This window comes from Gavia stellata, chromosome 11 (assembly GCF_030936135.1).
Source record: "Gavia stellata isolate bGavSte3 chromosome 11, bGavSte3.hap2, whole genome shotgun sequence".
NCBI classification, from domain to species: domain Eukaryota; kingdom Metazoa; phylum Chordata; class Aves; order Gaviiformes; family Gaviidae; genus Gavia; species Gavia stellata.
Genome location: NC_082604.1, coordinates 24,662,844 through 24,683,837, shown reverse-complemented (window position 1 = coordinate 24,683,837; position 20,994 = coordinate 24,662,844). Strand labels below are relative to the sequence as shown.

The following is a 20,994-nucleotide window of genomic DNA, read 5'->3' as shown; positions in this document are numbered from 1 at the left end:
GGAAGCAGCAAGCGTGGGACAAAAAGGTGAAAACATGAGGATACAGCATCAGCCGAACCCTCTTTCATTCCAGCTGAGTGATGATCATCCTCAATGTAATGCTTTGCCAACTGGTAAGATCATCGTCCCACCGGGCTCTTCCAGTGGGGCATGGAGATACATATGTGACATATTCCTCCCGTCCTTTCCCCAGCTCTTCCCACAGCCCAGTTGTACTGAGTATTTCAGAGTAAAACGCCAAGTTAGCATCTGCGGCTCAGAGGTGTGAGCCGCAGCAGCCAGAAGGCATCCGATGGATGGGTCCTCCTGGTCTGCCAGCTGCAAGGTTTTTGTGAAATGAGAATTTTGCCCAACATTCTTCCCACGGTGCCTGAAGGAGGTCCATGCGCAGTCCCTCCTTTCTGGGTGTGTGGCGATGTCTATGCATCCTCGCTGCCTCGCAGGTCTTCCAGCTCAGTCATGGCTTTGGCCGGGAGCTTCTTGCGGCGGAACACAGCTGCGATCTCCTCAAAGGACTTTCCTTTTGTCTCTGGTACTTTGAAGTACGCAAACAGAAAAAAGACTAGAAGCAGAGCCGCGAAGATCACGAACACGTACGGTCCACAGAGATCCTGCAGTGGGGGAAGTGAGAACAGGGGACACCGCCGTCAGCACCATAGGGATGGCTTCCACTTCCTACCCTGGGTGGGGGGGTGTCCTGAGGGGCTTGGAGATAGAGATCTGGGAGGCACATCCATGTCCTGCTGGGCTGCTTCGGGAGCCCAGCAGTGGGGTCGTGCCAGTCATTAATTTGTACAATTTTAGAGGAATTTCTTACCGCTATGTACTGGAAGCACATTCCCACGATGAAGTTGCAGGCCCAGTTGCAGAAGCCGGCGACGGCGATGGCGGCGGGGCGTGGGCCTTGGCTGAACAGTTCGGCTACAATAAACCAGGGGATGGGCCCAGGCCCAACTTCAAAGAAGATGACGAAGAGGAAGATCGCCACCATGCTGACATAGCTCATCCAGGCAAACTGGCTCTGCAAGAGAGTGCGCTTGGTGTTACAGTCCTAACACGACTCTCATTAATTATTGCTAATCACTTTAATTAGGCTTCTTTTTCAGAAATTTCTTTCTATTCAGACAAGTGGGGACTGGACATGCATAATTAAAGCTCTAAACTCTTGTGCCTGGGGCTGGCTGGACATGCGGTGCCAGCATTGCCGCTGGCAGAGGGATGTTGGAGCTCACAGCTATCAGCTCAGCTGTACCTTTGAGCCCTCTCCTTGCCTGCAGCATGGCCAGGAAGAGGGAAAATGGTGTTGTTTTTAATAACCAGGGTGTTCAGTAAAGGAGGCCACCCCTTATTTGGTTGGAATAATGGGAGGAATAATTTGTCCCTTTTTTTATGACAAGATGTTAGTGTAGCATCCCTGCACCAAGCCAAGGAGACAGAGGTTGAGGTTTTAGGGTACACAGTGCTTGCACATGGAGATATGTCCTGGGTTTTCTTAGCAGGCATGGGATTATGCTGTGGGAGTAGCACAGGTGCTGTGTAAGGAGCTGAGGTTGCCAGCGGGCTCAGGGAGGGGACAGGGGACACACGTCCTTTCTAGCAGCACTGGGGTATCGCAGGGGCCAAAGAGTGCAACGTCCTTAGGCTCTGCTGTAACCAGAAGTGGCTCCAGCTGTGGCCACTTTGAACTGTCCCTTCTAAGGAAAAATGTTTTCCAAACTTCTTTGAGATGAACATGCAAAACATTTGCTTTAAGGGGTGGTTTGTCTTCACTTGTTTGCAAACCAAGGTAAAAAAATCAAGCGAAATCCTTACCAGGAGTGCAAGTCCAACTGTCATGGCCACGGCACTTATTAACATGCCCATCAAACCAACCAGGAACAGGGACCGCCTGCCCGCCTTCTCCACCAGAAAGACCTGTAGAAACACGTACAGCAGCTCAGTCACCAGCACCGCTGCTCTCAGGAAGGTCGATCAGGTCCATTAGCAATGAGCAGCCTGTTACCACTACGACACTGCATTCCTGCCCTTTTAGCGCTCGTGGTAGAGATTTATGTGCTGGTTTCCAAGTGTCAGAAACTCTGCCGGTGGCTGTTAGGGAGTCAGACTGAGCAGCTGCCATGCCAAGGGCAAGGCAAAATCATGTACACTCAGAGCTCATGCATTTCCAAGCTCTCAGGACTTCATGCTGCTTCTACACATGTATTGCTGATTATGGACTTTTTTTCTCTCTTTCTTTTTCTCAGGATGAATAAGCTTACTAGGTCTGCATTAGTTTGGAAGCAGCCTTCAAAATGTAGCATGATTCAAGTCACATCACAGGCCATTGCACCTTGCCTCTCCTAGGGCAGGGATAGTTGTGTAGCAGCTGCAGTCAGGATTTTTCCTTCAGTGGCTCCCAGAGTCCTTCTGCTTCCCTGGTAGCCCCAAGGCTTATCTTGCTCCTTCTCAACTTCTCTTGGTGGCCTCCCGTCATCTCACCCCACTTTTGACATCTAAGTCTGTACCAATCACTTCATCCAGTGGGGAGATGTAGGTACCTCCAGAGGACAGTGCATCTGGCCTGCCCTAAGAGACCGTGCACTAGCCTCTGAGGCTGCCTGCTCCTTCCCCTCTGCTCAAAAGGACACCTTTGGCCATCAGCTCAACCTTTCCTGCCATTACAGCAAGTGATTTATGCTTCCAGGAGACCATCTCTTTTGCTGGAGGCAGTTCATCCTGCTAACTCGTGAAGTTGCAGAGGGCGAGCCTCTGCGCTCCCTTCTCCCCTTGCCAAGGTCCACCCGGCTGTCAGTGCTTCTGCCTTTTGATCGGGGTCTGTCATTTATTGACAAATGCAGGTAATTTTTAAGTCTTCATGGCCAAAAGAAGCAAAGAGCAAATGCCCCAGGCTGCAAGTACCACAGCCCCGGGGTGAGGATCAAACTGCAGGAGACCCTCCAATCCGGGGAAAGACCTCTTCCAGCTGCACACCTCCATGCCTCATTTCACAATAAACATCACGTTTTCTCCTCTGTACGGGACCTGTGATGGACTCCCTCTAAAGCAGCTTCACCCCAAGACCGCCTATCTCATGCACACTGGACTCTTAGAACTGTGTATTTCTACCTTACAGCTAGTCCTGCTTCATGGTGGGTAAAAGTCCTTTGGTCCCTAAGTCTCTCTAGAGATGTGAGGGAAATGGGTTTGGCATTTCCTGATCTTCTTATATTAATGGCCACATTAAAAAAATAATTGCCTGCTGATAGGAATTGTGTTAATACTCTCAGGAGAGAGACAAGCAGAGGGAAAGGTTGTGAAAATGGAACCATCCTTTTATTGCTGCAGAGCACTATATAGATATGATGAGGATAGGTGCTAGATTACTTTTATTACTGTGGAACAGCCTTTGGATATCACTCTTGCAGGTGCTATGTACATACAGAAAATAATTTGAAAGATAACAGGTAAGAGGGAGATTGTGAGCTGCCAGCTTCCCCATTGCAACCCCGATCCCCTGCCTGCTCCCCCAGGGGAATGGGACCCGCAGAATTTCAGTCTCAAAGGCAACTTCTATTTTGGGGGGAAATGCTGAGCTACCAGAGCTTCCCTGAACACAGTGAGGCAGTTTTCCCCCATGAGGCGTTTAGCAGTGCTGTTTGATAGCAACAGGCTGTATTTCAAGGCTTGATTTTTCAAATGAGACTTACCCAGGGAATGATTTTTTCTGTAAGGTGTGCAGGGTCAGCCCTGCAAAAGTGCAAATCCCAGCCCCAGGATAAAATCATGTTTCAAAACCACATTGTAGCTTACGTGTTTTTGTAGTCTGGGGGCCAGGAATATTTACTTACGGAGATAACAGTGAAGACTGTGTTCACCACTCCAACACCGATGGTTGCGTAAACTGGTTGGTCAACTCCAGCTCTCTCAAAAATATTTGTAGAGTAGTAAAAGATCTATCAAAATACATTAGGATGAAGGATTAGGTAACCGGGCTGGCGGAACTTTTTGTTCTCTTGAGGGAAGAGTTGCACTTGCTTGGCTGAGATGTAAAGTAATTTAATTATGATTAGTTTTTAAACTTTTTAATGGCTTGTTATAATAATTAAAGCTGAGACTTTCAAAGGAGCTTGAGGGAGTTAAAAATTCCATTGAGATTCCCCTCCTGCGCTACTGCATTTGCACATTTAAAAATGTTTTCTTCTGTGTAGTCCCGTGTTTAATCTTGAAAGCCAGATCTCCAGCACCGAGCGCTGGAGACAAATACCTTAATATGACCGAGTTTTACATTAATTTTAAAATACCCTTGCTATGTTGGAATGACTCAAATTTTTCCCTTCTCTCCAACAATAAGGCGATTCCTATCTGGTGGAAGTGAAGGGCAGGAGGTAAATGGGTGGCTGACCGCGTGGCTGGTGGATGGGGCTGGGCATGGCCTCGAGCCGGGGCAGCCGGGCTCCGTGGGGTCACAGAATCACAGAATCACTAAGGTTGGAAAAGACCTGTAAGATCATCAAGTCCAACCATCAACCAACCCCACCATTCCCACTAAACCATGTTCCACAATGCCATGTCCACACGTTCCTTGAACACCTCCAGTGAGGTGACTCCACCACCTCCCTGGGCAGCCTCTTCCAGTGCTTCACCACTCTCTCAGGAAAGACATTTTTCCTAATATCCAGCCTGAACCTCCCCTGGTGCAACTTGAGGCCATTTCCTCTTGTTCTGTCGCTAGTCACTTGGGAGAAGAGACCAGCACCCACCTCACCACAACCCTCTTTCAGGTGGCTGTAGAGAGCGATGAGGTCTCCCCTCAGCCTCCTCTTCTCCAGGCTGACCAACCCCTGCAAGGCTGGTCTTCCCTGAAGGCTGCTCCGCCTTGCGATGCGGAAATGCTCTTAGAGTTTTGAAAGCCAGTGGGACAGAGGCCTCTAAGGCCAACCTTTGTAAAGTTGCTATCAGACTTTCAAAAATTTGAGTCTTTGAGCCAGTTTTGAAAAGGAGGCTCCATGCTCCTGGGTGTAAAATGGTGATTTCTGGTATCCCAGGAGGTGCTGCAAAAACTCTTTAGCTAAAAATAGCTAGAAGATAGTGATTCTGAGGTTTCTGGGGTGAGCATGTAGTCATTAAAGAAAGCAAACTGCTGACAAACTCAGGTACGAGGAGGGTCATGGGGGAGCTCAGCGTGGGTCTGCCGTGCCAGCTGGTTTCATGCTGAACTCCCTCACACCTTTCTCCCCTCCTGCCCTCCCGCAGCCGTGCTCGGTGGTGAGGTCCACCTTCAACACCGATGGTGGTGGCTGAGGAGCCTACTGCAGTCATGGGAAAGCCTTCTCTTCACCCCTACATGGCTTGGATGGAGTCAGCATTGCCTTTTCATGCTCAGCATGGATTTCTTTGAAGACAAAAGTTTTTGGGAGACTCACCGCATTGATTCCTGAGAACTGCTGAGATATTTGCACCATCAGCGCCACAATGACAGCCTGCCTGTACTTTGAAGAGGTGAAAAGCTGTCTTATGGAGACTTTCTTTTCACTAGCAGCTTCTTGCTTTTCCTTTTCCATCTCAGCAATCTCTTTCATCGGGTCACAGTTTCCTCTGAGCCATTTCAAACCTTAAGAAAAAAAAAAGATCAACATTTTATTTTCAATGGTAGATAAGGAGTAGAGTAAGGACAAGAATCTCTCTAGCCAAAACTCAGGGTAAGCCAACCACTGGGACAGTAGTGTCCTCTTGCTCTGAGGACTGCTATGGCACATCAGGGATCAAAGGTGTGTCTGCTTAGCAAGGGGCAGCAGCACATTAGTTCTGTGAAAGCTCTGAGATGCCACGCTCAAGCCTCATCCCTCAGCAATGCTTATTAGTCCTATGCAAACATATCTCAATAGCTTCTAGTCCAGAGCTAACTTATACATCAGCAGCTCAGAGCATGGGCATGCAACTCTGCTCCCAAGCATGTGGACATACTCTGTTTTACTCGATCCTGGGTTCTCACCTCAGTTTCAGCTGTGTCCTACCATTGATTGCTCTTACTCCTTGTAGAGGTGGCTGGAGCCAGCTAAGGAGGGCCACGCTGGAAGATGTATAAGCAGTTGCAGTAACTGCAGTGGATTTGCTGTGTAGTTGCAGTGGATTTGCTGTGTAGTTGCAAATAGCACCAAGGATAGAGAGATCAGCTGTCCCCCAGAAGATGTCATTTTTACACCTGGTTGAAACCCCTTCCAACTGAATGGGGTTTTTGGGGGTGGCATCTGCTAGGTGTGATCTCTCTGATGGAAAGGAGCTAAGGCTCACACCACCCGCAGCGACCTGCAAGCGTGCCTTAGGCAGTGACTACATGCAAGTGTCCAAAATCCCTCCTGCAAACGTACTGCGTGGGATGGAGCAACTATACCCAGTTACACGTGTGAGCCCTCAGCTGGGCTTTTTCTTCTGTGTTTAATACTATGTATAGTATAAAAACAACTCCAGACAAGCCCAGAATGTGTGTCTTACTTTTTTTAGCTTCCTCCACCTTCCCCAGTTTGATGTAAAGGTATCGGGGGCTCTCGGGGCACAGTAAGAGCAGGAAGAACTGCAGGAGGGCAGCCACACCAGACAGGCCGAGGAGCAGGGGCCACATCTCGTCGTTGCCCAGGAGAAAGTCTAGTCCAAGGACCTGGAATAATTGAGGCATGTTTGAATGGCTTATTTTGCATCCTAGAAAAAGAAAGTGATTGACCGCTATGGCATTTCGAAGCAACAACCTGGAGGAAAACTAGAAGAAAATACCAATTCTCAGTCCTAACAGTTTGATTTCTTTAGTTATGATGCACATTTACAAGGAGGGAATGAACAGATGATGGTGTAAAATGTCATGAGCAAGACTTTAGCTTACGGGTCCTGTGGGACAAAGCTCCGCAAGCTTGTTCCCCACCCCAGGGTGATTCGGTCCTCCTTGGGACGTGCCACCAGCAGGAGACCTCTGCCTGGCCAGAACCACTGTGTAAACAGCTCAGCTAATACAGACATGCTGATGAAATGTTTTTTCCTCAGACCTTGCCCTCTGGTGTGTCGTTATGGCATTGAAAAAGGTGCTCCACAGGGGTTGTCAGTACTTGCAACCTTTTTCCTTTCACAATTTGCAAAGCATTTTTTGTACTCCCCCAGCCAGTGAAGCTGGCAGGACCTACCTTGCGAGCTTTTTTCCCCATGGTCTGTCCATTGTCTTTGGCTAAGTCAGACTAGATGAACTTTGTGGTTACGTTAAGTTTTTCTGGATGTGTTGCCACATTTATGTGGCAGCCTGTCACGTAGCTGGGACTCCTGCCATAGTGGGAAATGCTGATGGAGGTGTTGGACTCCCTGCTTCTTGATGAAGCCATTTTTGAGCACCTGAATATCAGGGATCTCATGTGCAGAATCCAGCCTGACTCTGATGAGATGCATATAAAAACTTTGCAGTGGAGGGGAGAAATTGTTTGCAGAAGTACTTTTTATTTCACTAGAAGTCATCTTCATTAAGGACACCTCTGACTCAAGGTGGCAGTTTAACCCCATTAGAGCAGATTGTTTCCCACTCTCCTTCAGTTTTGGGGTGGAATGACGAGTGATACCCCAGTGTATCACTGGGTATCCCTAATCTCTGAAATACCCTCTCTGGACTCATGCGCTTCCTTCTTACCTGGCTGATGAGGATACCCGTGACGATAGCAAGCTGGTGCAATGTCCCCAGTGCTCCTCGAAGGGCCGTGGGAGAGACCTCGCTGACGTACATGGGCACAAGTCCGGAGGAGAGCCCTGCAGCAAGCACACATGGGTGTCACCTCTTCTAGACCACAGCTCAGCAACCAGCAGAAACTGCTTCCCAAATGGGAAAGAAGGATGGAGCTCGTGTGCTGCATCCCACATCCCACCAAGTCCTTTGTGCCTGGCTGGGAACCACTCACACTCTGCAAAGGTGCTCAGATGTCTGCAATTCAGAGCCCCAAGCTGGGAAGCCTTTACACTCCAACACACACATATAAGCATGGAGCAGAGATTGTCCTCTGGGAGAAGTAATCACAGAGCAAAGAACTTCCTTAAAACTTGCCTTGAACCTTCAGAGCGGAGGATTGTATTTGCGTACCAGTAACAGTGATAATGAGCTGTTGTTTCTAAGCTAATTCTCATGTAATTCCATATTATTTGCCTACTATCTTATCCTTGCTACCTACAGTGCTCCTGTACTATCTGCTAGATAGTACTGTTGTCTAGGGAACCTGTTAAACAGCATGGCTAATAACATACTGTTACAACAGCCACCACCAAGATCGAGCCTTGAGATATAGAGGAGGGACTCGCTCCTTTCTAGGATACGTAAAATAAACTGATTTCATGATAGAGCCAACCCAAATATTTCTGGGAAAGATCCTGGATTGAGAAGGACAGACATAGGGGGAAGAGGGAAAAATCCTACCTGTGAAACTTCTTCTGAACTAAAAAAAAGATTTAAAAATCGAAGAAACTAACTGCAGCCCTGGAGCAATGCAGCACCCAGCACCCTGCTAAGGGACAGATGACCCTGCCTGGACTTACCGCAGTACAGCCCTGTGACTGCTCTCCCGGCAATGATGAGCATGTGAGACGGGCCGAATTTCGCCAGCCCCATGAGGAGGTTCCCAGCGATGGAGAGGACATTCACCACCAGCATGGCTTTCACCCTGCAAGGCAGCAGCAGCACAGCTCGTTCTGGCAGCTCTCTCAGCCAAAGCAGCCATCGCGACATACAGTCAGAGCTATTAAGTGACTTAATCAGCACTACAGGGGAAAAAATAATGATTGTAGGCACTGAGAAATATTGGGCAGGGGTGCAATCAGAGTAGCTAAAAGTATATTATACATCCCGTGCAAACACCATTCAGATGCCCTCCTTTCCCTTCTGCCGTGGAAAGAAAGGGAGGAATTTGGAAGTTAATCAAAGCTGCTCATCAGCTGCTTGTCTGAAGTGCTAAAAGTTGCAATAAAATGACTGATTTATAACTGAGGATTTTAATAAGCCAGATCTCTGTGATGGTTGGAACAGTATTTTGGAGGTTTGAGGGGTTTTTTTATTAAATTGGGGAAAATAATACAAATTGTGTTTCTACGGGGAGGAAACGGTTCTGGGGGAAAAATGAAACAGAAAGGCTTGGGCTGTGGCACGCGAATCACAGCACACAAGGTCCTCTCACCTCCCCAGCCGGTCGCCGATCCACCCCACGGTGAAGGAAGAGACCATGCCGCCGATGGCAAACACGGAGACGGAGAGGGACCAGTACATGGTGAGGATGTGCGGGGAGGTGGTGAGGTCCTCACTGGTGTCGGCCGGGGGTGCGAGCGTGCCCTTGGTGCCAACCCAGGGCTCTGTGCCAGGGATGGGGACGGTGCCATCCTCCCCGGAGGCATTGGTGGCATGTCTGTCCAGGGGGGCAATGCCCAGCACACGGCCGTAGTGGGCTTCTATCACCTGTGATGGGCAAAGAGGAAAAAAGCTGTCAGCTCAAATCTATAACCACCCCCAGCCCCTGTTTTGGGCATTTTTTTCTGCCCCAGGAAAAGCTTTTCATCACAGGCTCCACAGGGGTGAAATCTTGGGGACGCCCCACAACTGCTCAGCACCCAGACCCCCAGTGGGGAATGCCGCAAGGGCGGGTGTGGAACATCCCCCCTTGTCCAATGCCACCTCCCGGGGATGCGGTGAGCGCAGTGTCCGGAATCAACACCCGCAGAGAGGTGCGGTCCCTCGGTCTGGGCACAGGGACCACGTTGCAGTGGGGACGGCACCACGATGTGCAGAGTCCTGCTCCTTTCACTGGGGGGTGGCAGTGGGGGGTCCTCGCTGTTTTCTCACCCCACTGTCTTATTGCGGGGGCTTTGTACTGGGGAAAGGACAGAGCTCTCCTGAGGGCTTCTGCAAGGGACAAACCAGCCCGGGCTGCCCTGAGACCCTCGCCCCTTGGCAGTGCACAGCTTGGGGGGGGGGCCCAGCTTACCTTCTGGGGGGCGTTAATGACACCCAGGCTGTAGCCGTACTGGAAGAAGCCCAACACCGCGGTGAAGACGGAGAGAACCAGCGTTCCCGTGAGATGCTGGGGGAGGAAGCAGAGAACAGCCTCAGCCTGCTGTCCTAGCCCTGCCCAAACCTGGGGGGCTGCACCCCATCCCTGTTCCCAGGGACCCCATTGCCCAGCTGGCCGGTTCAGCAGCACCCAGGGATGCTGCTGCAGCAGCACAGGTGCTTTGGCTGGCTCCAAAGGAGACGAGAAAGCCCCTGGGGGCAGGCAGGATCAGGCCCCCAGGGCAGAGCGGTGTTGCCCCACAAAGAGCAATCTGTGCCGGGGCTCTCCCTGCTGCGCTGCCCGTCCCTGCCCCGGTGCTTGCGGCGAGCGGGAGCTCTGCCTGGTACAGCAGCGCGGGCAGCAGCAGCAGCGTGCCCTGCCCCGTCCCCAGCGCACGGGCAGCACCACTGCTGAAGCAGAACAATTAGGAAAAAAATGACCAAAATGGTGTTTTTCAGCAGTGCTGTTTCAAATATTATTTCCTTCCATCACGGTTAAAATTATCCAATGATATGATGGAGATCTTAAAAATAAAAAATGATCCCTTGAGCCCTTTGCCCCTGCGCTCAGTTTGCAGACATCAAAGAGCAATTAATTAGGGGAGGGGATCTTTTTTTCTTGGTTTTGGTCTTGGCAAGCAATAAATGCCACTGCTCAGTGCTGGGCTCCTGCAGAAATTCTAATGCAAAAATACCTCCGAGCCATGGTTACCTTCTCTGATTGCATTTTGCTTTTCTTGTCCATCCCGCAGCTCCTCCGCTGTCCTCCCGGGAGCGGTCACTGTCCTGGGCTGTGGAGTGAGGTGAGAGCTTGGGCAGGGGAGGAGGGACAGCAGGGCTGGGATGGAGGCAGCAAAACTGGCTGGTGCTCTGAGAGATGGGACTATATAATCTCTGGAGTTAATGAGAAACCCAAGCCTTCCATGTGTTATTTGGCCACTGCTCGGCTCAGAGCAGCCACTACCAATCCCCGTATTTGGAGGGACAAGCGAAACAACGGGAGACCCGCAAAGACATAGAGTGGACCTGGGAAATGCAAATGAACCAGCTGAAAGGCTGGTTTGGGGCCGTCCCTCAGCTGAACAGTCTGTGATGTGACCTGCCAGGGGCTTGGGAACATGCTACAGCCTATTTCAAGATGTTCAACACCTTTATTGGCTTCTGTGCTGGGTTTATGGGCTACATTATGAACCTCTTGCTGAATTAGCAAGAAGAAACTTTTCCAGCATATGTAGCACAGAAGTTAAAAAATGACTATTCATTCAGATAGCACTTGGCACCTCCTTTAAAATATATTTATGTGTGTATATAACATACCCAGCCAAACACATATAAATACAGATGTGTACAGTTCTCTATATATGTACGTACGTACCTGCATGCATACAGCCCCCTCAACACATAGCTGTAATGGTAATAAACCCGTAGCTGTAATACTAGTACCCACCTGTACGTATGCATTCTGAGCATTCAGAGGAGACAGCTGTATGTGTATATGGAGGTATAACATAGCAAAATTACCCAGAATGTTACAACAACATACGTTTTCGTTAAAAAACCCACAACGGTGTGAACGCTGAGCCTTTCAGCACCACCAGCTGATTGCTGCGCTGTCAAATATTGCTGATGCTAGCACATATTGCCGATGCCATCAAATACTGCTGATGCTGCCAAATATTGCAGCCCTTTAGCTTGGCGCACTCGGTAGTCATGAACTTTGCACATCTGCAAAAGCTGGTCTGAGCTGGTCTCACTCGGGCTCGGGCTTTGCTGTCGTTGACATCATCAGCGAGAAGAGCTGCAGGGCCAGGGTGGATGGCGGCATCCATAGCGGACATGCCAAAGTCTGAATCAGCCGAGAAGGTGATTAATGCTGATTAATGCCATTACCTTCCAGATAAGCCCCTGATGGGTCTGGCAGCCAAGTTACGGCGACTCATTGGATGATGCTCTCAGTCAGCAAGCTTCGCATGGGCGCAAAAGGTACTTTCTACAGAGAAAGAGAAAAAAAAAAAAAAAGATGAGCGTAAAACCACACTAATCTTTGCACTGGTCTCCTCCAGTAAAGTAAAACTTTAACTGGAGGAGAAAAGTTCATTGCATTAATGCAGGCATTGATTCCAGCCACAGCACCTGCACTCCCCTCCCGGGCTGGCGTAGCTGCAAGGGGGAGGGCCCTGAGGCTGAGTTTTTTGAAGTTTTCCCCAATATTTGTCCTTCCAGCTGAGATCTTTGCCCATCGCGTTTGTTTGCTCGCTGTGTGTGGATACCCAGGCATTTACAAGCACCGTTTCTTTGCATTGTGGTTAAATGCCTCCACGCCAGGGGCTGGCAGGGTTAGACAATTAACAGGCTGCTCAAGTTTGAATCAGAAAACAAATGAAAGCCCTTACCCAATATCCCAAACTGAAACTCTAGGGCACTCTGAAATTCCTGGTCAGGACCGACGTCCCCCTCTGGAATCCGCATCTCGTCATGGGTGTCCGGCCGAGGGAGGATGATGCTTTTCCCCGCTACCCTTCCCAGCGTACCGGAGGCAGTTTGGGGGGGCGAAGGCCACCTACATACCGAACGGAGAGAGCAGGGTGGCCTTTCCATGGCTTGCACCCTGTTGTGTCCTCCCCGCTGCTGCTTACAGAGCAGAACTTAATCCGGCTTCCCGGGGAGGGGGTGCGGAGCGGCTGGGGCAGCAGTGGGAAGCATCGGGGAGCATAAGTCACCTCCCCAGGAGCAGCCTGGCAGCTTCCATGGAAACCATGGATGCCAAAGGCTGGAAGTCCGTTGGCCACCAGCCATCCTTGGACAGGTCTGTTGGCAAAAGGCATGGAGATATCCCGGGTCTCTCATCCCTTCCTGGCTCTTCTTACCCTCCCTGCCGGGCAGGGTGCTGCGAGCCGGTGCCCAGGGCTGCCTCGCTTTTGTGTACAGTCCCCAGCTGATGCCAGCGGGGCTATGATACACTCCTCCGCAGCCCCCGGGCAGTTTAAGCACATATTTAGCTCTCAGGGGCACCGTCAGATTCAAGCCCTGTGTTTTTCTGAACGGGGGTCTGGATGCGGATGTGCCGATGAGCAGAGGCCAGCTCGAGGCTGGTCCCGAGGCTCACGGATGGGAAAGGTCGGTGTGTAAATGTGCCTCCTGCAGCAGTCAGTTCCCAAAGGGGCTGTCAGAGCATCACACCTTGACTGTTCGCTTGGAAAACTGAAGCACAACGCTCCTACATGCTAAAGCACCCTACCCAACGCCACCAGGATGAATGATCAGGCCATCTAATCTTGTGCGTGTTTGATGGCTGCAGACCGTAGGGTGCAGGTATCAACACAGCACAGCTCAGGAGCGACACCGTCCCGTCCCACGGCTGGTGAGCCACACCGGAGAGCTGTTAAGTGATTTGACAGAGGGCACAGAGATCAAAAAGGAAAAGGGGAGATGGCAGCTGGCCCGTGGGCATCTTCCCTGCCAGGCCAGCCCTGCCATCCTCAGCTTCACTGCTAGGACCCCAGCTTTGCCAGCCCGGAGCTTGTTTGTGCTTTCTCTTGTCCATGTTCAGATGATCTTTGAATATGTCTGAGCGTAACAAGAGCACGTGTGCTTCATGTGGCTTGTACGCGCCGGGCTTTCCTTGCCAGGGCAAACACAGCAGCTCAGCCGGATAGATTCATCCCACAGTTATTCAGGGAATGTGGTGTGATGAAGAGATGACAAATGTGGGTCTCCACGTCCGTGGCCGAGCGCCTCCGTGGGTCGAGGTGACCCCCAGTCTGAGGGCGTCACTGCCGTTCCCAGGTGAAGCGCTGTAGAAATACCAGTTTCACTGTTTTCAGGACAGCAGCACACGCTGCACCGCCATCAGTGCTTTAGTCAGTGCTGCAGGGTTTTGTGGCTTTTCTGCAGCACTCCCGGCAAGAAGCTGCTCCAAACTGCTCTTGTAGCTTCTCATTGCCCGAGTGTGCAAAACAGATAAATGCCAGGAATCCTAAACAGCATCCAGCCCCTTAACCCTGGGTGACTGCACCTTGTAGCATGAATCTTAATGTTTCGTGATGGGCATCACTTACGTTATTTGTAAACAACAGTGCTTGCATTATTGCGAAGTATGTTACTTTATTAATAAACTGTAAGACCTATGTATAACGCTACTGTCATGCAGAATTGCCGTGCTTATTGCCTACTGTATGTCGTGTCTACTATAATTGGTGTGGTTGATAAATCTAATGCTATGCAATAAACGCAATGGGTTAAAGTTTATGGTCGGGCGTTGCTTTTGAACAACTGAACATGCTGCCACATCAGTAGAAGTAATTTAAAGAGTCCATAAGGACAGCTAGGCTTTCTCTGCGGCCGGGGTAAATTGCACACTCGTTTTACTGCCTTTGGGTCATCCAGAGGCAGCTTTGATGTTAAAAAAAAAGAAAAAAACATAAACCAAAACAAAAACAGAAAGGAAGATCCAGACCATAAGGCTGTGGCTCTCCAGGTGAGAGCAGGCTGATGAGGCATATCAGAGGCTGGCACAAAAAGAACACGATACACGTTCAGTTTTTCTCTCTATGTGCACAGCAGCCGGGGCAGGCAGCAGTGCTGGGGCCGCCTCCGGGACAGGGGCTTCAGGCTGACAAAACACATTTGAGAGGGAGAATTTGGTGCGTTTACCACACAGTTGCAAAGATATCGGTGCGTTGGCTTTATACCCTTCCAGCAAAAAGTAGTGGCCTTAAACCAGGGGAGTTTAATGGGTCCCTTCCCACCCCGCCCAGCTCTGGGTGGTGCAGCATCTCCCAGAAAAGAAAAATTGGGAAGCAAACCCAGCAAACCTGTTTGGCAGTAGGTCACGACAGCTAAGATGGGAAGTAGCAGCTCTGCAGCGGTACGCAGGGCAGTAAACAGATGCTGCAGGGGCGCGGCGGTTGCGACAGGCATCTTACACCTTGAACCGCATCCTTATCGCATCTCTGCTGGATCTCCTCAGAGAAGCCGTGTCCCCAGGCAGGCAGCTCATCATCCTGGGCACAGGCACGGTATGGTATGGAGGTCCACATCACACCTTCAGGAACGAACAGATTCAGTCCCTGCTGCTGCTCACTGCTGGCCTATGTGATGCTCATGTTGGCCCCAATTACTTAGTGTCACCACACAAATTGTGCATGAGCAGCAATGGACCTGCGTGGGCTCAGGTCGAGACAACTGCAGCACAGCAACTGTACCAGCAACCAGCCCAGCTCTGGGGCCGGGGCCAGGGTGACCTCAGGCATCCCCTTTCTGTCCCAAAATGCATAATATGATTAATGCCGAAACCATCTCGCAACAAGAAAAATGCCATTTGATAATCATTCTGAAACAGGTTTGAAAACACATTCAATTCCCACGAGTAGCTGCTACAGCCTTACCTCCGAGCATCCTTTACCTTGGGAATGGTACCCAGCATCTCCCCAGTGTCCGCAGCGCGCGGGGGGTAACCCCGCGGCCAAGCACAGCCTCACGCCAGCTCTCGGGGCTTTTCCTTCATTTACCACGGAGGGTACGACTTGGCCCTGAAGTTCATGCAGTATTTCACCACAACTCTGTAAATAACTGAATCTGCAATGGGCTCAAGTGACTCCTGCATGCACGGACGTTATTTCCTCCTGCAGCACCGCTCAGCTGAACGAGTAACACTTTCCTTTCCCAGGTAAAAACTCCCAGAACCAGGGTGTTAAAAAGAGCCCCAGGTTTTATTTCTTTAAACACTAAAATTAAGTAGTTTCTGACAGCATTGGTCGACCACAAGCGTATTTTACTTACAACAGAAGAGAAGCAAATCAAAGCTAGGAATATTTGGAGGGGAAAGCATGTCTTCGTAATAATCATGGGTTGATTTTGTAGAAGAGCAGAAGTTTTCAGGGGGTGATGGTCCTTTGAGACATCCCTCGGCTGCTGCTCGCTGCTGGGCAGCATCGCCGGGAACATGCCCTGTCCCCCCGCACTCATCCTGCCCAAAACTGCTGCTTTCCTGAGCCCCTCCAGGCAAAGAGCATCATGACTCAGAGGCCTGAAAAGCCACTTTACCTCCATGACCTGCTAAAGGTCAACAGCCTAGGTTTTATTTACAAAAATATAAAAGGCATGGCTTAACGTTGAAGTTTTCTGGTTTATTGGCACCAGAAATGCGTTTCTCTGTGGTATGTCCATGCACACACTCCGTAGACAAGACTCTGTTAATATTGGTTTCTTACGCTTTTTGTTTCAAATGACTCTAAGATTTTAAAAAATACATTCACAAACTACCTTATGTTTAAACACAACGATTCCCTTCTATATTTTGTCACTGTACCCAAAAACCCACAATAAAAAAATAATAACCATCCAAAGCTGTGTATTTGTCACTGTGAGGGGGAGTAAAAAAAAAAAAGAGTTATCAGTTTGCAACATAACTTAATAAAAAGCTCTGGTTTTTATTTTATTTATATTTTAACCAATGAAGAGCTGGTGGCAATCAGTGTCCGTGATGGGACTTGTATGGGGTTTTAATTCCAGTACTGTGGTGTTACGGCCATCCCTACACTTCGCAGGGCGCTGGGCAGGCTGCTGCTGTGCGGGGCTGCGCCGGAGCAGCGGGAAGGTGCCCGATGCCCGGCGGGTGAAGTCGGCACCTGCAAAGCACCTCTTGCCCACCCTCCTCCAGATGCCGCATCCCGCCGGGAGTCCGGCCGCTGGCAATCCCTGCCGGTACCGAATGCGACACCCTGCCCGCGCGGGTACCGCTACCGCGCAGCCCTGCCCGCAGGATGCTTCGGGCGAGGGTGGCCCATCCCATCCCGTCCCCGCCACCCCGCATCGCCTCTTCCCCTCCATAAAGATTCAAGTTTGACCAAGTCCTGTTGATTTAATCATTTTTTAATAAAGCCATCGTTACTGAGTACACCAAGATTGCCAGTTAAGCTCTCTATATGTCGCTGGAGGTAACAGCGCTGTGATCAACAGCGGAACGGAAAAAAAAAAAAAAACAAACCAAAAAACAAACCCCAACCGAAACGAGGTAGGTTAAAACCAGCAACACAGACCTTGTTATGCGACACCCCAACACCACAGGCGGCCATGCTTGCAGCTACTGAGAAAGAAAACCCCAGATACGCACCGAAAACGGAAATCAACTGAGCAGAGTTTATAAGGACACGATTCAACCTGAACTAAACACACACACACGGTTCGGCACAGATGTTGTCTTTCACTGTATGTTGGGTAATTCCTAGGGAGCGGAAAACGAGTAGAGATGCAGACCCTCGGCCGAAGAAACCACACACATATATATTTTTTTAAGCTCTTTACAAGCCCAATCCAGCAACGCGGGGGACGGGCAGCTCGTTTCGTGGTCCCCATCCCTGCGCCGGCTGCCTCCGCACGCCAATGCCTGGCTCCAGGCTCGGGGGGGGACGAGCGCCCACAGCTCACGCCAACTTCGGCATCGGGGTCCGGCGCCCGCGGCATCCCGGGAGCCGTCTGCGGCCGCAAATCCCGCCTGGGGGGCGAGCGCGGGGCTCCTCCGACCGCTCCGCCGCCCTCTCCTCCTCCGATCCCCCCCGGCACGGTGCCCGCAGCCAAGCCCCGGGGCAGGCGGGCACCTCCGGAGCAACAAGAAATGGCACCTCTGTCCCTATCAAGACACACCATTATGTGAAGATCCATATAGAAATATGGATTGACAGACTTGACAAAAATGGTAGCTGATTTTTATTAGTCTAAGGCTAGTAGTTTAGCCATTTAAAATCCATTTCCCAAAAGAGGGGAAAAAAACCTATTATTTTTTCTCTTCTTTAAAAATCCGTTAAGCCGTTGCTGCCAAAAGCAACATGTAAATGTTGGTGAAGGCAAAAGATTTCTAAAATTACCCAGCTATACGGTTATGGCCTTCATCACAAAGATAAAAGGTACATTTATTGTGCTGTCTCTCACCAGATTTAATTGGTAACTTTACAACATACTATATATTTGATGCTAGCAGGCAGACAGAATTAAAAACAGACTTTTTGACACTGTTTCTTTCCCCATTCTTACAAAGTAGGGGACAAAGAAAAAGTAAAATTAAAAAAAAAAATAAAGGAAAACTCATAACCCACTATAACACAGCGTAATCAGGAGACCTCGGGGGGGTCCAAGCACGAAAGTCCATCCCTGCCCGCAGCCCCCGCCCCGGGGCTGACGGCGCCGGGGGAGCGGTGTTCCTCGGCGCTACTCCGCGTCTGCCTCTACAGTGTTAGTCCACGTGTTTAATGTCCTTTAAATTAGAAATAATGCCATGGCGGTGAGTGCCAAGTGCTCCTCTGTTACCAGTTCATCATGGAGTTTCTGTTGAGAGTCATGAAAAACACTTGGCTGCTTCCTCCGGATCTCACCGATGCAAAAAATACCTGTTTGGAAGCAAAAAAAACCCTTATTAATAATTTTTATTATGAGAAAAAGTCTGTTAATTGTCTCGGTGAGCAAGGAAAGCAGGAGCTGCCCCAGACCCCGTGGTTTCCTCTGCCTAAACCTCCCCCCCTGCTCTTTTTCTCCAGCTGACAGCAGAAATTTTACGCAGACCCATTGCCTGGTTCTCAGTTTTCTGCGGAGCTCAGGGGCTGGAGCTAACCCACGCAAGACTGGGATCAAATTGAACCACTTTATTAATAAACACAGTAATAAAATTTCCCTCACTATCACTACCAAAGAGAGCAAGGTTTGGAACGCCTTAAAAATACCAAGTTTATCACATTTTACTGCCATAGCACCCTTTATTATGCAATATTAATAAGACTGCTGTCAGTGGTTTGGCTCTTACTAAACGTTAACCATTTGGGTCAGTATCTGCCTCGGTTTGAAACGGTTTTCTCTGGAAAAGTTAGTCCTGGTATTTCAGCTGTTTCTGAAAGTAAAGCTCGGGAAAACTACTTCCCTTCAATATGCTCAAAGCACAGAAACGTATCACGACTCTCTATAAGAGAGAGCACCTTTTGGTGCTTCTGTCAGGATCCACCAGCATTTGACCCCAATGGAAGTCTTAAAAACTAAGTAAGCTATAATTTGCAAATATTTAAGGAGACAGTCTGAAGCCTCTGTCCTTTTTAAACCAAAAATTATTCAATCTTCAATTCAATTAATAGTTAATCATTTCTCCAGAAAGAGAAACATCTGTGTTTAATATTTCAAACCCACCAGTGATCAGTTGGTTCCAGTATTTTAGGAAGATCAAGGTGGGTTTTTTTCCAGTTTTCTTAGAAAAGGGAAGAAAATCAATAGGAGCAAACCAGAAGAACAACCCTTTAAAAAATGGTATAAAGCCTGCAGAGTCAAGTACTCAAAAGTCAGAAAAAAGCAAACTAGGGGTATTTGGTCAACTTAAATTCAGCTTCTTGGGCAGCTTCCCATGGTGTACTCAATCGCATGGTTAGGATACATTTCTTCTGCAGAGCTCCAGCCTAACTCCATGCAACAGGTAGGGCAATGCTCAACTAATGAGCAGCTGTTCAATAAATTGATCGTGGCCTCAAACCTTATTTATTGCGTGTTATTAACCCTGCTCTGGGCACAGAGCAATCAGTTTCTTCATGTGTTTCGCGATCATGCTCGTTACGAAAGAACTCCCTGCTGCACGGTCCTGATTTATCTCGGTGAAACCTTGTGAGATGAGGAAATACCAATAGCAGAAACAGACCTCGGCATTCAACCATCTTCCGTGCAAATATTCCTTTTCTCCAGCAATTTCTCCTTCCCGCGTTCCCAGCACCCCCTGCCCATCAGCAACACCCGCGGCAGGGGTCATCTACATGACAGCCGCATTCCCCATGCGAATCCGGTGCCCCTCCAGAGAAGTATTTATCAATGCTGTCTACTGAAAAAGATGGGGCTCCATAGACAAAATAGTTTTAAGATCACAAAACTAAAAAATGCATCAAAATGTTTCGGCACCAGAGCTCAAATCGGGGTCACTTACACATCCTTAGTGCTACCATTTCTCAGCTTTTGCAGCGTTTACTTGGCAGCCTCAATAGTTAATGTTCAGATGCAAGACTTGGGAGAAAGTCAAGCCAAGTCAACGCAGATCTCAGCTTGAGGTGGAAGAGATCTTGCAGATCTTCCCACTGCAGGCTGAGGTCTGCATCCACTGGAAAGAATTAATTGGGAGTGGGTTTATGGGCAGTGCTTATTGAACAGGACATTCAGATTAATTATTAACCTCAAGATAAACCAGACTTAAAGTCTAAAAGTAGCTGGCTGTAGCTTAAAGCGTGGATACAAGCTTTGAAGTGGACTTACCTTATCATTTCTTTCACATAGGAACTTTAACCTTTGAGCTCGCTTGTGCATAAATACTCCATCCAAATGTCCCGTCTCCACTGACCGGATTTCAATAGCTTTCTCTCCCCAGCCCATTATTTGATTGGAATGAATGTAGGCTGTCAAAAGGAAGCGTTTGGTAGGTGTTACAAAGTGTGTCGTGAGCTAAATATTACGCAACAGGCAGAAAAGCTCTTATCAGCTGTTACTCAATGTAGATCAATGGCAGAGCTCTGACTGCTGGAGGCACAGGTAGCCAGGCGTGTGCCCGCAGAGATAATAGCCTCTACATAGCACTTCTCATCCAGAAATTGATGAGTAATTTAAACGGAAGTACCACCACTTCTTCCAATTTCTGTGGGTGAGGAGCTGGGCAGTGGCTTGCCTCCGTGGGTCGCGGAGCTGAGCAACGGCAGAGCCAGAAGAGCAACCCAAGTTGCTCCCAGCTCCACACTGAGCCCCTCTTCCACTCAACATAGTATCCTCCCAGTGCAACAGCTTGTATTATCTTATACTTTTACTTAAGATGAACCAGAGCTCAGATCTTCAAGAAGTCACTTGCTCTTATTGCACAGGAGCAAACTGTAGAAATTTAGCAATTGCATCTCTTATCTGGCTGAGAGAAATCTCCTCTGATAAACAAAAGCCCAAATGACTCGATCTCAGCATCC

General features: G+C 49.3%; 2 protein-coding genes across 4 annotated transcripts in view; both read right to left on the bottom strand.

The window, feature by feature from the left end:
* Window positions 1–419: 419 nt before the first annotated feature.
* Window positions 420–10,778, bottom strand: SLC2A2 (solute carrier family 2 member 2). 2 transcript variants are annotated; one of them, XM_059822478.1, is made up of 12 exons: window positions 10,746–10,760; window positions 9,969–10,064; window positions 9,359–9,442; window positions 9,168–9,286; window positions 8,533–8,657; window positions 7,640–7,755; window positions 6,472–6,634; window positions 5,403–5,590; window positions 3,828–3,932; window positions 1,813–1,914; window positions 818–1,021; window positions 420–611 (listed from the first exon to the last, which is right to left on the bottom strand). In XM_059822478.1, exons 1-12 carry the CDS (start codon window positions 10,758–10,760, stop codon window positions 420–422), a joined length of 1,509 nt encoding a protein of 502 aa, XP_059678461.1. The 2 variants fall into 2 exon arrangements, with proteins under 2 accessions (XP_059678461.1, XP_059678460.1); XM_059822477.1 differs by having other exon boundaries at window positions 9,168–9,442; window positions 10,746–10,778.
* Window positions 10,779–17,570: 6,792 nt separating this feature from the next.
* Window positions 17,571–20,994, bottom strand: part of TNIK (TRAF2 and NCK interacting kinase) — a 166,246-nt gene continuing 162,822 nt past the window's right edge. For both annotated transcript variants that reach the window (XM_059822433.1, XM_059822432.1), the window contains 2 exons: window positions 20,303–20,442; window positions 17,571–18,417 (listed from right to left, as the gene is read on the bottom strand). In XM_059822433.1, coding sequence (XP_059678416.1) covers window positions 18,334–18,417; window positions 20,303–20,442 — 224 coding nt within the window. In that variant the 3' untranslated portion in view covers window positions 17,571–18,333. The remainder of the gene's footprint in view (window positions 18,418–20,302; window positions 20,443–20,994) is intronic.

Coding starts and splice junctions, on each gene's coding strand:
- SLC2A2 (XM_059822477.1), bottom strand. CDS start 10,778: ATGGACAAGAAAAGCAAAATGCAATCAGAGAAG. Junction 7,756..8,532: donor AGTCACAGGGCTGTACTGCG/GTAAGTCCAGGC, acceptor TGCTTGCTGCAG/GGCTCTCCTCCGGACTTGTG. Junction 1,915..3,827: donor CAGTCTTCACTGTTATCTCC/GTAAGTAAATAT, acceptor GTGTTTCTACAG/GTCTTTCTGGTGGAGAAGGC.